Source organism: Falco rusticolus, chromosome 1 (assembly GCF_015220075.1).
Source record: "Falco rusticolus isolate bFalRus1 chromosome 1, bFalRus1.pri, whole genome shotgun sequence".
NCBI lineage: Eukaryota > Metazoa > Chordata > Aves > Falconiformes > Falconidae > Falco > Falco rusticolus.
In genome coordinates, this window is record NC_051187.1 from 12,787,790 (window position 1) to 12,805,588 (window position 17,799).

The window sequence follows — 17,799 nt, forward strand, 5'->3', positions numbered from 1 at the left end:
CTGGGGGGGCGCGGCGGAACGGGACTGAGTCCCCCCCCCGCCCCCGCCTGCCCCTCGTTGCTGCCCTGCCGTGCCGGGGGAACCGAGCCGAGCCCTGCCGTGCCGTACGGGGGGAGCCGAGCCCAGCCCTGCCGTGCCGTGCCGGGCGGAGCGCCGTGCCCGCATCTCCCGGCGTCTGCCCGGGCCGGGGCTCCCGTGCCTTTTGTTCGGAGCGGTCGCGCCCGGCAGTTATCTGCCACGGCAGGATCTCACGGGCTGTTTTCCCTTCCCTGCCCTTCCCCAAGTTGGCTTGTGCTGCTTAGAGCTGAACACGCGCCTGACAAGACTGAAGGTCCCCGGACACCCCGGCCCCGCTGTTGGCCCCCGACTGCGGATGCGAGCGCAGCCCTGGGGGGGGGGGGGGGGGGGGGGGGGGGTGTCGCGCACCCCGGTCCCTGACGTGCCCGCAGCGGGACCCGCCGGCCCCAGGAGCCGCTGCCGTTGCCCCGTGGCCCAGCCCCAGCTGCCCGATGGCTGCGGGGCTCCCCGGTGCGGTGTCTCCTGGCAGCCCCCTGGGCCCACCGACGGGGATGTCGTCTCCCCCAGCATCTGTGGCGCTTTTCAGGCAAGCAAACAAGCCAGGGGAGAAGCGCGCTGCTGCCAGATGGGTATGAGAGTTAAATACAGGCAGGAGAGGGACGGGGGTTCGTGTCTGAGCAGGCGTTGAGAGATCGGCTCGGGGGAGCTCATCTTCCTAAGCAGAGTTTTGGAAGAGCAGCTCGGGCCCTATGCGCTCTCGTGTCCTGGCAGCGGCCCAAACTGAGCTTCATGCAGCGGTTTCTAGAAACAAAAAAACCCCAACCAAAAAAAAAAAAAATAATCCACCCGAGCAATAGCGGAGATGTGGGGGCCGTGGTGAAAGCTTAGCCAGGGGCTGCGCGTGTGGCTGCAGGCTGGGACACGGGAATCCAGCCGTGCCTTCGGGAAGGAGCGGGTGTTTTTCCTGCTGGGTAGCTGAGGAAGCTGAGAGCACCAGGGTTCCTCTTCCAGGTCAGGCAGGAAACGGGTGGCCAGGGCTGGGGTCTCTGCTGCCCTCCTCGTAAGGTTTAGCCACGTTCATGCTCTCTTTTTCCAGCCCCTCAGCTTTCTTCGGCTAAATCTGGGAGCAGAGGGCTTAGCAGGAGGCTGAGGAAAGTCATGTCCCTTGGGAAGACTGGGACTAACAAGCGTTGGGACACAGAGAGCGACCCAAATACACCGTTGGTTTGGCATTCGGGGCTCAACGGCGCCTTTGTAACTGTCCTTTGGGGACTCATGAGCTTCCCCACCGCAGGGCTCCAGAGCGCTGATGTAATTATAGCCTTTCCTCTCGCTTGCCCCAATTGCATTTAAATCTCTGAAGAATGAGTAATTCCCTACTTGGATATGATAAAGGCTCTGCTGTGAGCCCCAGGGCTTCTTGTTCGGGCTGTGTGTTCTCCTTGGTGGCACTCAGCTACTTTGCAGTGTTTTTTTGGTTGTTTTTTTTTTTTATTCAGTCCATGGAGCACTTTATAGCTGCTGCCTGTGCAGAGGGAGAGGCTGGGGAAAGCTCTCTGCATCTACAGCCAAAAGGTCTGGCCTTGCCCTTGAGCAGGGATCCAGGCTACTGTTTCACAATTTAATTAGTTTTCTGGGTTGCATAGCAGCTTCCCAAGAACAAGGCAATTAATTTCTAGCCTGTAGGGCAGGAGATGCAGTGTTGGTGTCTGCTGGGTGGGTATCTTGGCCCCAGGCAGCCCGTGGCCAAGCAGGAGAGATCAGCCAAAAATACCATGGACCAGAAACACCAGATCACCCAGCAGCCAGAGCCCTCTTTGTTCTTGCCGGTCACATACTGCCTGCCCTCCCGAATCACCCTGGTTGTTCCAGCCTGCTTTCCTCGTAGCATCTCTGCCAGGCATAGGACCGTAGCATCCCTGCCTGGCATAGGACCAACAGGTTTCTTGTGCCGGCTGGGCTGCAGAAGGCTGGGAGCTGCTGGCTCGGCTGTGGGCTACTGCCAGGGAGCTGCCAGCCGCCGTGAGCCTGAGGGGGCTGCAAGGGCCCTTAGGGAGGGGGAAGGAGTATGGGGTACTCAAGTCCAGTTTAGTTTCCAAATCAAAGCAACGTGAGAGGGAAACACAGCACAGCAGAGCGCGTGTTTCCATGTGCCTGGTGATGTGATGGGGATGGTCGGATCTAGGCAGCAGTATGTGTGTCCGCCTCGGACTGAGCCGGCAGGTCCTGCAAGGAGGGCACTAATCCTGCTTATTTGACTGGCAAGAACTTCCTCGTCTCTAATGGGGGAGGTCATTGTTAGGTCTGTGGCTAGCCAGGATTTACAGAGCACAACAGCTCTGTCCCTAGGTTTATAGATTTTGGGAGGTTTTCAGAAGCGTGGCTGGTTCAGCTGCAGTTGCGGCTCACCTCTGCCTCGGAGGGGGCTGTGAGCTGCTCAGCTCCCCCGAGTCTCAGACACAGACGCCTAAGCGTCAGGGAAGGGAACCTGTAGTGGTAAATCAAGCCGGGTGGTGGGATGCTTGTGCAGTGTGTTAATGTTGTGTAAACCCCAAACCATCGTGTTCTTGTTCCAGTTGGGTGATGTGAAGTGTCGATGTCTGTGACGTTTGACTGTGAAGAGGCATGGATGTTGCTGCTCACAGCTTTGGTTGGTTGCAATGGTGACCAAAGATAACTCTGCAACATGATACTTATCATCCTGATAAAGATTTAAAGCACTGTGCACTCTTGATCTACTGCCTGTAGTAAGAGAGAAGAGATCTGCTCTGGCCCCTCATCCCAGTGGGATGTGGCTGCTGCTGAGCAGAGTCCCGGGATAACTGAGGCACATTTTTGCTGGCAGTTGCTGATGGTGAATTGGCTGAGTTGGCAGCAGCGATGCTGAGCACTCCTTGCCTCTGCCAATGCTGTCAGTTAACACCAGATTCATTTCCTTGTAATGTTGAAACACAAAATGTCATAGTGGGTGCAAGCTGCGAGTGAGAGTAAATGCCGCGTGGGGCTGTAAGCGTGTGGAGTGGCAGGGTGGTGCCGAGGGGTTCAGTGTCATGTCTGGAGCTAGAGCCAGCGGGGGGCACAGACTTGCAGCTTCCCTCTGGCAGAAACCACAAGACAGCCTTTGTTGATGGTTCTTCATCCCCGATTCACCTGCTCCCTCCAGCCCAGCGCCCTCGCGTGCTTGCTGGTGGGTGCGCTGTGGTCTGAGCAGTCTGCACTGTGTGGAGCTGGGTGCCGGGGGCAGGGAGCCTGCAGCCCTGCCAGGACACATTGGTGCTGATAGGAAGGCTTCTCTGGGTTTTCTTTCTCTTTATTTTATTTTTTTTTTAAGTTCTCCCCACTATTGGACACTTTCCCTACAGACATACCCGTCTTGCACCACCCTGTGCAGGGTACTTCTAGTGTTTCAGCCACAGACTTAGTCTCGATGAGGTACTGACTTTTGCTAAGTTACGCCCTGGTTTTAAGGGTTGTTCAAGATTAAAAACCACTAGCCAGGTTGTTTTCAGGAGGGGGCTGTATTAGAAATAGGCTTTTCTATGTGCACAAATCTCATGGGCTTGTCCTTAAAATTTACTTGTCCAAATGCCCAGGATGCCTTTGGGACACGTGGCCGTGGTGTGTCCCCTGGGCTGCTCGGGGCTGGCACGCCTGCTGCCATGGGGAGCAGCTGCTGCCCGCGTGCTGCAGATGCTGGGACTCAGCCCTGCTGCTAATATTAGCAGGAACGTGCCAGAGGGATGGTCGTGATGTTATGTGGGTGATGTGGCTTGAATTCAGCACAGTGAAAGGCCCCCGAGAGGGGATGTGCTTCGTGTTTGTGTAAGCACCTCACTTGGATTCAGGGTCCCCCCTGTGAGCCCTGCCTCAGCGTTGGCAGGATGAGTGCTTGCCCGGGTTTGCATGCATGGGAGCGGGCTGGGAGGCTGGGTGTGTGACTAATGGTCCCACGTGTGTGGAGGTTCAATGCCTGGAAAAGGAAACGCAAAAAGATCTTTCAGATTATATCTTGGATCATCTCAACCCTAGGAGTGAAGCAAAGCTCCTGAATGTCAATTGTTGGATTTCCTGGGCTGTCCCCAAAAAGTTATACTGCAGTTAGTCTCTTCTGGTACTGTTCATCACCAGCCCGGTGTGGGCAGAGCCGGTGCCACTCTCCCAGCTGATCGATGTAGCATGCTGCTCTGAGACAGCAAGTCACCTCTGATATCCTCAAAGGCCAGCTTTACAGGCACTTCAGAGAGTTTTCTCTCTTTTTTCCGCTCTTCCTATCTATGTTTCTGAATCTGAGACAAAAGGTTGGGGTGAATGGGGGTTTCTGCCAAATCAGAGTGTAGTGGGGAGGAAGGAGCCGGGGAAGGTGCCTGTGGGAAGGCAGGAGTTGTATCTTCCCCAGCAGAAGTTGTATCTTCCCCTGCAGAACTGGCTTTCGATGCAGAGTGGAAAAACTGCATCTGCCTGGTTGCGGCAGCGGAGACCTGCCATTGTGGTTGGTTTTTTTCCCCTATGTATATTTAGTTCCTTGGGAATAAAAAGGTTGTGAGGGAGTGGGAAAGGGAAGAACAGGACATGTATCTCTCTGTCCACGTGAGCTGGGCTCTGGGGATAGCCTCTGGCCCCGGTTAGGATGTAGGATCATCCAAAGGTCATTGTTTATAGTCATCTTCTGCAAGGAAGGCTGGGCTACTTGTCCTTGGGGACGGGCAACCACTGCAGCATGGAGCGGAGTGTCCTTGGCTGTACGTCAGCATGGAGGGTTTCCAGTCTTGGCTGGTATGGGGGAGCTCTTACTTTCCATTTGAGATCAGTCTTGGGCAAAGTGAGCACAGCGTTGTGCTAATCATAAAGAAACCTTTCAGAAGTGGCTGGGTGGGAAGGAACAGAGGGAGGATGAGTTTTTACACCGGGATCAGGGCAGCTACATTGGCTGTGCAAGCATACCGCTGGTGCCTGGAGGTGAGTCAAGGTGTGGGGCATGGATACCATGCTGGCTCTTCCAAGTACTCGCCGGTCTCTGGGATTTTGGCAGCATCTTTCCCTTAGTAAGAGACTCACCTCAAGTATAATCATTCTTCTGCTTTACCCTTTGCTCATTGACTCTTGGTGCTTTATGGCGATGGAGTGAGTAGGAAGCACCTCTAGAACACGTTGGGTCATGCCTGATAAGATTTGAGTGTCCATGTCTATATCTCTTGGCCAATACACGCCAGCAAAGCCGCTGCTGAGGGAGAGTCCTGGCCCTTCGGCTGTCCTGTGGCCTCGCTGTTGTGAGTGCTGGCTTCATTTCTGTCTTGCCGCTGTTTCTTGCAGGGAGCTGCTCAGCCCATTTCTCAGGAGCCAGGACCGACAGCAGCCACAAAAGCCTGGACTGGGATTTGTCATAAATCCAAAGACAATAATGGAGACTTCAGAGCCCATAATCACTCCAGATATTCGTGATTTTGACTCTGATATTTGATATTTAAGGCAATGTCTTTCTGCAGGACCATTATGCGGACTCTTTTCTCTCTCCCAGCCTCCCTCCCTCCTCCCGCCACAGTTGAGCTCTGGCACCTTCTTGGTCTTTAGAGGTGGGACGTGTAGGCAATAAGCCAAGTGACTAAACCCTGTGTGAGCTTGTTTGAAGCCTGTCAAATGAGTCAATGGGTCTGAGTCCGGCTCTTGATGGGGATGTGCCTGTTTGGAGTGGGTCAGCGCCCCTTAGGGGAGCTCTTTGTGGGACAGGGGTGGGCTGTCATGCCCTTCAGCATGGGGCAAGGGTTGTGTTCTGGCCACTTCTCGTTTCATACCTGCAGGGTGTCATGTGGTCCTGGCACCCCTCTGCTTTACTCATTTGCCCCCACCTGCTGTGCTGGTGCAGGAGAGCCCTCCTCCCTCCCTTCCCTGCTGTGCCAACGATGCTGCTGGGGAGTAGCCCTTGGGCAGCGAAGGGATTTATTATTACCCTCAACTTCTTCTGAAAAGCTGCCCTCAGATTAATGAGAGCTCTTATCTCCCACTGGCTGTGACTCAGGCTTTTACTCTGATTGCTTTTGTGAAGGTGCTGGACCGAGCTCAGCACTTGGGTCTCCTGGGGACACCTTTGGAGCGGTGACCTAGGCGCAGGGTCCAGCCAAGCTAGCTCTTGGCTGGTTTCAGTGCTGGAGGGTGAGACATCATGGGTGTCTGTGCCCCTGCATCCTCCCAGCACTGCAGCAGATGCCCTGTTGCTGGCATCCATGTTAGAGGAGGTTGGGGTGGGGTACGAACCTATTGCCTGGGTGTAGGTGCCACCAGTGTCAAGCAGCATCCTGCGGATTGCAGGGCAGGAGACACCGTGACCACATCGGGCTGTGCTGCCATCCTCCAAGCCATAGAGGTGGCGGGCTGAGTAAGCATCACAAAATTGTACAGCCCCTTGCTCCGGGTGAGCTGCGTGCTCTCCCAGTGAGCTGGGTGCTCTTCAGCTTGTCCCAGCCCTGGGAGAGGTTAGTGGTGAGGGCATTGGCACCCAGCATCATTCTGGCACTGGTCTGCTGGACTGGTTTGGGAGGGAAGGGGTATGAGGACTGGGGTTGGGATTTCAGTCTTTCTTTTATCTGGTCATTGGAAGTGCAGATATGGGGAAATGTGAAAAGGATGGATTTTCATGGGTTTTTTAAGCATGTTTATTTTACCAGGGAGGAAAAAATAGGGGAGGTTCTACTCTCTGCCAGCCTTCAGGATGTTTGGATAGCTGCTGACACTGCGGTGCTGGCTGTCCTCTCCAGCAGAGATGCTGGAGCTGGCTGCAATGGCATCAGCATCAGCACTGCAGGGCTAGCTGGCAGTGCAGGCAGTGGACCCGAATAGCTCCTGGGTCCCTCCTTTAGCCACTTCTACTACTTTACCCTTTTCCGTAGCTTTGTAACCTGCATGTTGCAACACCACCCATCAGAGCGCCTTCTCCAGCAGAGACTTAATCATTTAATGATTTAATCATGCAGTCGGCTGGTTGCCCACCTGAGTCACTCTGCTACCCCTGCCCTGCATGGGCACTGGGAGTCGCGACTCTTGGGGTTGGCGACTCTTGGGGTTGGCGACTCTTGGGGTTGGCGACTCTTGGGGTTGGCGACTCTTGGGGTTGGCGACTCTTGGGGTTGGCATCTGGGTGCTCACAGCTTCCTATACCCAGTGTGGTAGCAGCATTGCAACTGGTAGCACAGGGTGGGTCTTGGGTCTGCAAGACCATCTGCATCATGCTTTTGCCTTCTGGGTAATAATTTTAAGGTGTTTTAGAAATATTACTGAACCAAAGCAAATCTGCAGTCCCCTGGGAGGCGCAGAGAAGATTTATTTCTCTCCTTCCTTCTCCCCTTATGAAACTGGAGCACAGACTAGAGGCAAAAGCTGCAGAGAGCCTGTGGCAGAGCCAGTAATGCAATCTGCTGGGCTGTATAACCCTGTATTTTATGTAATTTTCTGTACAAGTATGAAATTAATGTAAGGGATGTAAAATATACAGATCTGATCTGGAAGCATTTTGCTGAGGGTTAATGGTTATGTAAACCAAAGTGTAATGGAGAATCAAAGCTAAAACCTTTCTAGAACTGCATTATAGGCACGGGAAAGCTGGGATTTTGAATTAATCTGAGTATGGATATTTTTTTTTTTCCTATTCTTAGTCCTGGCTTTGCTTTTGCATGTTCATTTCTGGTAAATCAGGGGTCTGATGCATCGGTCTCAGGCTGTTTTGTAGCTTGTTGTGAGTGAATGAAATGCAGCTTGAAAAGCTTTGGTTAACATCAGAGCCCTGAACTTGCCTTAATGCTCAACTTTCCTCCGTAACTCAGCTCTTGGTACTGTTTGCACCGTTCAGGAAAGCACTGCACATTGACAGCACGGTGCCAGCATTATCTGTGACACGGGATTTGTATCAGACCATGCAATCTGTTGCAGCTTCTTTTGAATGCTGTTTGTAGAGTCAGAAAAAGGATTTATTTGTGCATAAAACATTCATCACCTGACCCAGGATGGTGTGAGAGTCATGCAACAGCAGCAGATTGTTGTTATATTTATATATGTGTGTTTGTTTCTATGTATATATTGCAACAAGGTTAGTTTATTGGTAAGAGAAAGGTGTGAAATCTCATGGTGCAAGCACAGAGAGGGGATCCAGCAACCTTGACTTATTTTTTCTCTTACGTTGGATGACCATTAGTCTGGGGAAGGGTGCTTTTAAAATTTCCTGCCTTCGTTTCTCCAGATGTAAGAGGAGATCCAAATTTCTTGGGCTGTTTTGAAGCTGTTAGTGTAGTTGCAAAGTCCCGCGAGCATGTGTAGCATTGTTTGCTGCCTGCACTGCCAGTGAATTTTCCGTCTCAGCCCCATGTTTTTGACTCCACTGAGGGGCTCGGTGCAGTTGTGAGCACCAGCAGAGATACCTTGATCTGGCCCTGGAGCAGGGCTGCAGCTCCCTTCCCCTCCTGCTGTGGGATCTTCAGGTTTAATACACAGTGTATGTACTCCCTATAGATACACGAGGCATCCTGCTTGTCCCTCTAACTGAGCCTTCAGTCCAACCACCTCTGCTACGGCAACAGCTATTCAGCAGCATCACGGACAGTGGGTTTGGACCAGACCTGGGCAGCCCCGCGGTAACACGGGTGAACACGCTCTTTGCACTCCACTTGGGGTAGAAAACTGCCGTGAGCATCTTGCTGCCTGGTGACAGGGGCCTGGGAAGCTTTTAAGGGCCGTGAGTGGTTAATGCTGTGTTGGGTTTCCAAGGGCTCCTTGAAAGATGAGACCTGCAGCCTCCCCCTCTTTCCTCCCTGGGAACAGGAGGTGACCATCTGGTAGCAGTTTAGAGAAAGTCAGCGCTCTCAAATGGTACCATTGTATCGTGTGAAATAACGGGGCGCCTGGCTGCCCTGGTCCCATAAGGCTCTTATGTGTCGAAAAACCCAAGAAAAGCTTTCCATGCTTAAGCAAGCAAGCAGACGTAACCCCTGGGTTACGGAGACCACATGAGGGGCAGAGGATGTTTAATGGGAAGCAGTTGGGCACTGCGGCCGTGGCAGAGCCCAAGGCTCCGGTTGTGAAGCAGGTCTCGGAGGAACCAGCATCCCTCACTGTTTATTTTTGTCTCCTCCCGAGCTCTGTGCATAGAGGTTTCCTTGTATAAAGCATCCCCTCAACTGTTACGGGGGTATTGTGTTTAACAAAGGAAAAGAGAAGGAGCACGTGTTCCTTCGCTGACTCCCGCGGGTGCCCAGAGCCGGGCAGTGGAGCGGAGGGCGCCACAGTGGATGGCGTGTGGTGCAACCCTGGTGCTTCCCACCCGGAGATGTGGAGCCCTTGGGCAGGAGCCGGAGCCCTTCACGGCACCTGGGCACCCTTGGCTCGGCTGGGACACCCCAGGAGAGACACGCTTCTCTCCCAGAAGCGAGTAGATAGGAGGCCCCGGCTGTGTCACTTGCTTGTGACTTCTCCAGAAAAATCTTGGCTGTTGTATGAGCTACTGGGATTTGAACCAGACCTCTGCCCTCTCTTCCCAATTTGCACGATCCCTAAAGAGCAGCTTTAACTGGTGGCGTGTGACTTGCTGGTGCCTGGCTGTGGGGTGACTGGGAAGACACAGTGGCCTCGCTGTGCAGACATCCCCAACGCCACAACACAAAATAGGAAGATAAAAATATTTTGCAACTTCTCAGGCCCTGTGCTTGCTTGGCCGGGATGAAGGCATGCATTTCTTGCCCCAAAGCGCCGCTGCTGACAGGGACCACGTTTGGGTCAAGATTGTGGGTTTGCAGGAGCTACGGCACACAGCCAGCAGAGCTGCTGGCAGCCAGTGCCTTCTTGGGGAGCCCACACCTCCTTCGTCTGCCAGGATTAATGTCAGTATTTTTTAAAGCTGGCCTTGCCTGGCTGGCCCTGCATAGCGGGGCTGTGGCTGCGTGATGCTGAGCAAAATGCTACCTTGGGAGGTTTGCAAAGGTCTGGTCTCCAGCGGGATGCCACAGTGAGTGGTCCCCAGCCCAGGCACGGTGGTTGTGGGCAGTGGTTGGCAGGGGCAGAGGCCGCATCTGAAAGCAAGCGCTTGGAAATACCGTTTTAGGGGATTTTGGGCTTTCCATGCTGTGGGAGGGGAGCTGCTGCCTTCAGCAGTGATGGACTGAGCCAGAGCTGCCTGAATTGGTTTGGAATCAGTTAAAGGGAAGCGTGTGTTGATGGTGATGCTGTTCTGTGTTCACCCCACAGCACACGCACCTTCTGAGGAAGAGAAGGAAGGTGCTGCGGCACCTCTGTCCCTTTCCCTGCCAGCTGCCTCCGCCACCGCCCAGCAGATCGGACGCTGCTGGTGGGGCTGGGGGAGCCCTGCTAGCGCTGAAGATCCCCTGGAAAATACTGAGTGGGGATAACCCTGCAGTGTGGCCATCCTGGACCCTGCTCAGGGCAGGGACACCTTGGCCCAGGGTGGCAGGGACACGTGGACCTGGAGCGCCACAGGGATGTGGAGCATTAGCCATGACTGCTGGTGCGGGACCCCGGCCCGGTGCGGGACCCCGGCCCGGTGCGGGTGGGGGCGCGGGGCCCCGCGGGGCTGCCGCTCCTGTTGTTGTAATGGATGCGCCAGCTTCTCTGCAGGAAGCGGGGAGGAGGGTCATCTGGAGCAGAGGCTGTTTACTTTCCTTTCCTGGCTCTGGGCAGGACAGGCTATTTTTAAGCTTTTTCCCTTTTTTTGAAAGCTGTTTTGCTTCCTGAGGTCCTTCTCTCTTCTTTGCACAAGAAGCGGGAGAGAGGCGATGCTGAGCAGGGGAGCATAGGAGGATTGTCTTCATAGCAGTGGGTCTCGATCTCCGAGGTGGAAACACAAAAGCTGATGGTCACAGTCCCTCTCCTTTCTCCTGTCTGGCGTGTTCAACCTTCTCCAGACCACGCTGGACTCGGGGCAGCAGCCAGAGGTGCTGGCAGGACAAGCTGGGTACTGAAATCCCTGTGCAGCCAGAGATGGACATCCCATCCCACAGAGCGCCAGGGGAGGGGAAGCTTTCAGCTTGTCCCCAGGCAAATCACTGGCAACATTGGGGAGCGAATGCCACTGGGTCCTGGGCATCCTTGTGATTTTGCAGTCAGAAACAGCTGAGCCATTTCTAACCCTCCCTTGGGGTGACGGTTCCTTGCCCAGCCCCGTGGTACCCCCTTCCTGCCTGTTGGGACTGCAGTGCCAGCACAGGAGGCATTATCTGGATGGCTTGAGTCTCCTGTGGCTGTAATTTTGCTTTTGCAGCTCTTCCTTAGGCTTGTTGAACCCCTTTGTGCCTGGGCTTTGACCTTTCTCTCCTTTCTGCAGCGGGGCCCTGAGACCTGGAGAAAAGCCATTTTTGGGTGTTGTATTCGGTCCAGCCCTTCAGTAAGGGTAGGGGATGGCTGTGCTCCAGAACAGCCGTGCTAGTGACATTGGGCATGTTTGCCCGGGGCTTGGGGCACTTCAGGGGGTTTGAAGTCAGAAGAAAGGACCATGTGCAGCAGTTCCAGCATTGCTATCGAGTGACCCACCACCCGGTCACTGATGCCACCATTTCTTCAACAGTAGAAAGTGGCAGGGGGACTCAAAGGAGCTGAGATGACGAAGGTGGTTCATGGAATGAACCATGAAGGTCAGCAGGGTTGTTGGTATCCAAACCTCATTAGCGGGTCAAAAATAAATCCCCAAACCACTTGATATTGAGATATTTCCAAGGCGATGTTCATGAAGGAAAGGTGCTCGCCAGCGTTTCCTTTGCTGCTGGGTTCCTTGAGAGCATTTACTTTCAAACTGTTCCTCCAGACACACCTGTCATGAGGTTATTAGGGTGCTTGATTGAAGGGAATAAATGGGGACTACGCAGACTGGCTGGCGGAGTGACAAGCAGGTTTTAAAAGCCTGATGTGGACAAAACTGAGATCCCATCCAGCAGGGAGCTGGCAGCACCAGGCTGGGCTGTGTCCTCTGCTGCTCTTGCCTGCCCGGCTTTGCTCAAAGCTGGGGAAAGGCTCTCCATTGGGTTGTTGCTTCCGCTCTCTTTCTTTTCCTGCAAAATGCAAACTGGGCTTGACTGTACATTGTTTTAAATTTGGGATTTTGGGGAAAAAAATAGCTAAAATGTTATTTTTTGGATTAAGGGTGTGATGGAGTATGAAAATGATAGAAAAGTCTCTGCTGGAGAGTCTGAGCTCCAGCTCAGTTTTTGAGACCTAAGAGTTACGGACACTTCAGAGCAGCTCCCAAGTATGGGACTTTTTTGGGATTAATCATTCTGACGGTGCTGGGAACTGAGACTTAGATGCAGACCTGCAGTGCACGAGGTGTGCCAAGCACAACCGCAGGGAGCATCTCACCTGTGTAGGTGGGTGGTGACATGGCTGGGAGGGCTCCAAGGGGTTCAGAAAACAGAGCAGATAAAATGGAGGAAAAACGTTCTTTTTCTTTAGTGCCTGCCTCCCTCCCTCCTTTTACCAATGTTTAAATATTTTTGAGATGCAGGACCGACCATTTTGTCATTAAGTGCCCTTCCTGGGTTTTACATGGTGGGTGTTCAGTGTTGTGCTTCAGCGCTTTCCTCTCTGTGTAGCTGTAAAGCGGCTGTGGTGCTGTTTGCAGGAGGTTAATATTGAGGGTGCATCACCCCGTGTGTCCCTCCCTGCCCACGCCAGCTGGGACCCCATCCCTGGGAGCCTGTGCCAGGCACCCAGGGTCTGAACCACATCTGGGGGATGCGGGTGTGTGTCTGTGCCCATGTCGGTCTGTCCCCAAGCATGGAGGGGCTCCCGGGGCGGGGGGCTTTTGCTCGTCAGTAACATGGAGCATCCTGGGGAAGCTCCTGGTCCCAGCCTCTGCAGTGCCCATTCTGGCTGGGTTTGTAGCCTGGCGTTCATATTTAGCAGGTTTTGGGTATTCCCCCCAAAAAGGGAGAGCAGCCCAAAGCTGGTATCCTAACACATGAAACCCTTGCGTGCCTCCTCGTTGCGTGGCTTGTCTGACACGTGAGCCTAGCTCCGAGGGTCTTGCTTTCCTCCCCATCTCCTTTGGGACATTGGGGAGCTGCCGCCACAGGACGGGGCCGTGGCTGCCCCCAGCCCCTGGTGCCCAGGCTGGAGGCACCAGCATCTGCTGCTGGCCCTGGCTGGGGCAGGGGGGTGGTGGGTGTCAGAGCTGCCTCTGCGATCTGCTGCCGGAGCAGCGCCGGGGCGGCTGCCACGTGGACGGCCCCCCCCCCCCCCGTCCCGCCAGCTGGACCCAGCCATGCCAGATGGCTTCTCTCCGGCAAACGGATGTGTCCGAGGGATGGAGGGTCCCCAGACCCTACCCCAGGGGGTCATAGCAGCCCCGTGGAGCAGAAGAGATGCTTCCTGTGTGGTGGCTCTTCTCCAGCTCCAGCCCAGGGGTGGGTGGACGTCCCGGGACGCGGGACAGCTGTGCTTCAGTCTCTCCCCTGGCTCCGGGCATCCTGTGTGAGCTCAAGCTCAGGTTTTTAAAGGCTAAATCTCACTGATATTACCCTGTTGATGTAGAGGATGGGTGGATTTATGGCTGATGCTTGTGCTGTTTGCTGGCAGCATGGCTGTCCCCACGCTGAGGCTGTCCCCACACTGGCTCGCCTTTGGGACCCCAGGGCTGTGCCTCATCCTGCCTCAACCCCGTGCCAGCCTGGGTGCTGCGGGGCAGGGGGGTGTGGGCAGCCCGTGGCGTTCCGATGGGATCCAGCAGTGGTTCCCTGCGTTTCCCCTCCTCCTGAAATTCAGCCTTTTGTTTCCAGCTGGCTGGCTCCTGAGCAGAGCAGGGAGTCTGATGGGCTTGCTGGAGTGGGGCAAAAAGGGCTGCGGGGGGGACACATGGATGTCCAGGCATGAGCCAGGACATGGTCCTGGCAGCTACTGGCCCTCGACTGTGTGGCTGGATGACAGCATCACCCCACGGATGGAGATGCCCTTCAGTGGTGCTTTGTGCCCCTGAGCTGAGGGTCTGACACCAGGTCCATCAGGTTTCCTTAGACACGCTCCTGGCTGCGGGGGTTGCGGGTTTCAGTCTTACGTAGCCTGCCCGGGCAGGGAGCTCTGCATGCAGGGGGACCTGTGTGAGGGACGGAGCCCAAGGACAGGTGCTGGCCTGAGTGCGGCTCCGCTGTGTGGGGTGACCTGGGTGTCCGCTCTGCCACGGCTGAGAGCGCGGGGGCAGATCCTGCGTGGTGCTGGGGCTTGGCAAAGGCAAGACTGTTGCCACTTCAAGCGTCAATCAGAACATTCAATCTGATGTTGCATCCGTCTGTCTTTGCCTCCCGACTTCCCTGTCGGTAAACCAGGGATGACGATGTTTAGATTTCAGGATGTCCCCCAGGCCTCCCAGTTGGCCCCTTCCTTGCATCGGTGCCTCATGTCACTGTTTTCAGAGCACTTAAGTCTTTGGCTCAGGGGATCTCTAGGTTTGTTTTTAAGGATATGAGCTTCTGTGGCTGCCACTTCTGGCTTTTTTGCTGCGTTTATATGGATTTGGTGCTCTCCTGGGATTGTCTTCCTGTTCCCAACTTGGATTTTGCTGGCAGCGCTCACCGGGAAGCCTGTGTTTATCTGCGCATCCTTTGGGTGTGAGAGGGAAAGGGAGGTGTTGGGAGCTGGGTCACTGGCTGCCCCTGAGTCCCGTGCCCGGCTCTGCCGTGCCGCGATGGGGCTCTGCCCCGCTCTGAGCACACGTGGGTGCTGGTGGCGTGGGGGGCAGCATGGGGAGAGTGTCTGCTCTGGGGTTGAATTTCTGGAGCCTGGTTCCAGTTACTGTGTTTGTAACTTGTCTGAGGAGGCAGAGCCTGGCCCTCCGTCCCCACCTGCTTCAAACGTCATTAGGAACCCTCAGGTGAAGGAGCAGAGAAGGGGGTTGTGAGCCTCAGGCAGCGTCTGTAAGCGTCTCTTGAGATGCTCAGGTGGATGGTAACTAAACTCTGAACTCCGTTTCATGTTTTTCAGCTCTCAAAAGATCTTTTGAGGTCGAGGAGGTAGATCAGTCTTCAAATTCCTCCACCCCACAAAGACGGACCCCAAACCCCCTCCTCAGGTCCACTGTTTCCAGCTCCACGCAGAAGTTTCAGGAACTTGGCGCCAGGAATTCGGAGCCATCCGCCCGACATGTGGACCCCACAGGCCAAAGATCACCCAAGCCCTCTCTGAGGAGAGTGGAGCTCGCTGGACCCAAACTGCCCGAGCCCGTGTCCAGAAGAACAGAAATCTCCATTGACATCTCATCCAAGCAGGTGGAGAACTCCACCTCAGGGTTGTCGAGGTTTGGCCTCAAAAGAGCAGATGTGCTGGGGCACAAACCCCCTGAGCCCACCCCAAGGAGGACTGAGATCACCCTCGGCAAGCCCCAGGAGCCGGGTCTCCGGAGGGTGGAGGCGCCGGCATCAAAGATCCCCGAAATGCCCCAGCGAAGAGCCGAGACGGCCAACGCTCCTGTGCCTGACACGGCCACCAAGCGCGTGGAAATTCAGGTAGCCAAGGCTGCCGAGGTCCCGGCCCCACCGGCGCGGCAGGTGGAGAGCTCGGAGCCTCCCCTGGTCACCCAGCCTCCCGTGGCAGAGCCGAAGCCGCAGCCCGTGCTGATGGAGAGCCCACCAAAGAGAGAAGAAGGTGAGTACGGCTCCGGGCAGCCGCTTGGGTGAGGTGCTGGCTGATCCCTGCCTCCGTCCCGTGCTGCGGGGATGCTGAGCGTTGTGTGCTGCTCATCTGGTTCTGGTGGTGATGCCTTTCGAGGCTGTTCTTGGAGCTGTGCTCAGATGTCTCTGAATACACGGCTGTTATCCTTGGGTTTATCCTGGCTGAAAGAGCTGTCAGTTTGAATACAAAATGCTATCCAGCCTATAAGGAAATTAAAAAGAAAATGCCAGGAGCCTGGGTTCTTGCAAAAACGACAATCCTGCCAGCTGGGGCTCCGTGTGCTGACCCACCCGCCTGTGCAGCATCTAGGACAGCCTCTGAAGTGCCGTAGAGGCGGCAGTTGTGGAAGTGTTGTTGTGATGGCTTGTTGTTTACTGTTGTTGCTTATGGTTGTAGGGCAGAAACCGCCTCTTCATTAGCAGGAGTCAGAGGTTTTTTGGCCTTGGACCAAAGTCTAATAACATCATGGACCAGAGCCACTATTAAACTGGAGCCCTGGCTTATATTAGCTCTATCTTGTTTTCGATTAATCCCATATTAAAAGCAGCTTCCCTCCCCTGCCAGGCACCATTTATTCTCCCTAATGTTTTGGAAGTGGTTGTTTTTAATTTCTTCTGGCCTGTTAATTATTTTTCCGTTCCACATCACCCACGGGCCCTCTCCTGCGAGGGATGCAGTGGTCACTTGCAGGGCACCACCTCCGCACCCCACCCAGTGCCTCTCCGCGGGGGATGGGGCATGGCATGTGGTGGCTGAGCCAGGACCTGAGAGGTCGGTGCATGGTCCCAGAGCTGGACCATGCGTCCTTGTATGGCCCTGGCACAGGACGGTCCCCTGCCCTTGCTCCACCTCCTCTCCCTGTGCACAGCCCTGCGGTTGCAGGCAGTGGCAGGGTCTGCGCAGAGGCCAGGGCTTGGGGGAGGGTTTGTGTGGTCTGAAAGCAAATCAGGAGTCAGTGGTGGGGCTGGTATCCAACCCATAAGACTTGAGTGGGTTTTTTCACTGTGCACGTGTACGGCTTAGGTGTAGCTTTTCTGAGCTGGGCTTTAAAGAGTGGACAAACACCTCCAGCAGGCTGGTCCATCTCCAGCTGGACATGGTTGAGCTGGAAGACCCAGCCCGAGGATGGGGTTCAGTCTGGGCCTGCCTTATGGGCGCTCTGTCCCCAGCCATGTGTGTGTGGTGCCCAGGAATCTTCTCCCCTGGGTGGGTGCTCAGCCTTGTCCTGCTGGGTTTGGGCTGCTCTGAGCTTCCCAAGCTCTGAGCTCTGGATGGTTGGGCACTTTAAGAGCAGAAGACTGTCTTAAGATGATCAATTCCCCAGCTGCCTGAGGGAGAGGGAGTGCTCTTTGCATCAAAAAGGGCTCTAGAAGCCCAGGACAGCTGCTGGGAATGTGTTTTTCCCAAGAGCCCAGCTGTCTGGGGGCTGCCTTGCAGCACGAGCCAGCCCTTGGTCCTGGTACAAAAGGGGCTTTCAGTCTAAATGTTTCCAAGAAGAGCCAGGACACAAGTTGTAGGGGCAGGGGTGGCTCTGGCTCCTTCTGCCCCCATGTCATCATGGACTTATGGCCCAGAGTCACTGTCAGAGCCTGTGTCCCCTCCCTGGTCACCTCCAACCTCCTTCATCGCCATGGCTTGAGGTTGCCCTGGGCTGCTCTCACACAGGACCCTGTTTCAGGGCTCTCCTCCCCTTGGTGCACAACACCCACCCTGGGCTGATGCTGGGGCAGGTGAACGGCATCTCTTCTTGTTACTGATGCAAGCACATGGAGGAGTTTTGGGGAGGCAGCACCAGGACCCTCAGGGAACCTGCAGATGGGTGCAGGCACGTCAGTGCTCACCAGCTCCACTGCAGCTGTGGCCCCACCACAGCCCCCCAGGTTGGTTCCCTGATATCTGCAGCAGAGACAACACATGGCGTGAAGTCCTGCTTCCTCTCGCTGCTCCCAGCGTTTGAGGCACCTGAGAGATGATCCTGTGGCACTGGACACCCCTCAGTCCCGTTGCTCGGTGGCTCTCAAGGGCAAACAGCTGAGCAGGAGATGCAGGCAGCTGCCTCCAGCTGCCCTCAGCCGAGTGCTGGGACTTGCCTTTCCCCAGCTGCCAGGGCTCAGCTGCCTTGCCCTTAACCCCTCG

The 17,799-nt window shown here is 55.3% G+C and overlaps 1 protein-coding gene across 4 annotated transcripts in view; it reads left to right on the forward strand.

Annotated features, from left to right (window-relative positions):
• Positions 1-17,799, forward strand: part of SEPTIN9 (septin 9) — a 144,306-nt gene that overhangs the window by 68,444 nt on the left and 58,063 nt on the right. For all 4 annotated transcript variants that reach the window (XM_037410279.1, XM_037410297.1, XM_037410270.1 and 1 more), the window contains one exon: positions 14,977-15,636. In XM_037410279.1, coding sequence (XP_037266176.1) covers positions 14,977-15,636 — 660 coding nt within the window. The remainder of the gene's footprint in view (positions 1-14,976; positions 15,637-17,799) is intronic.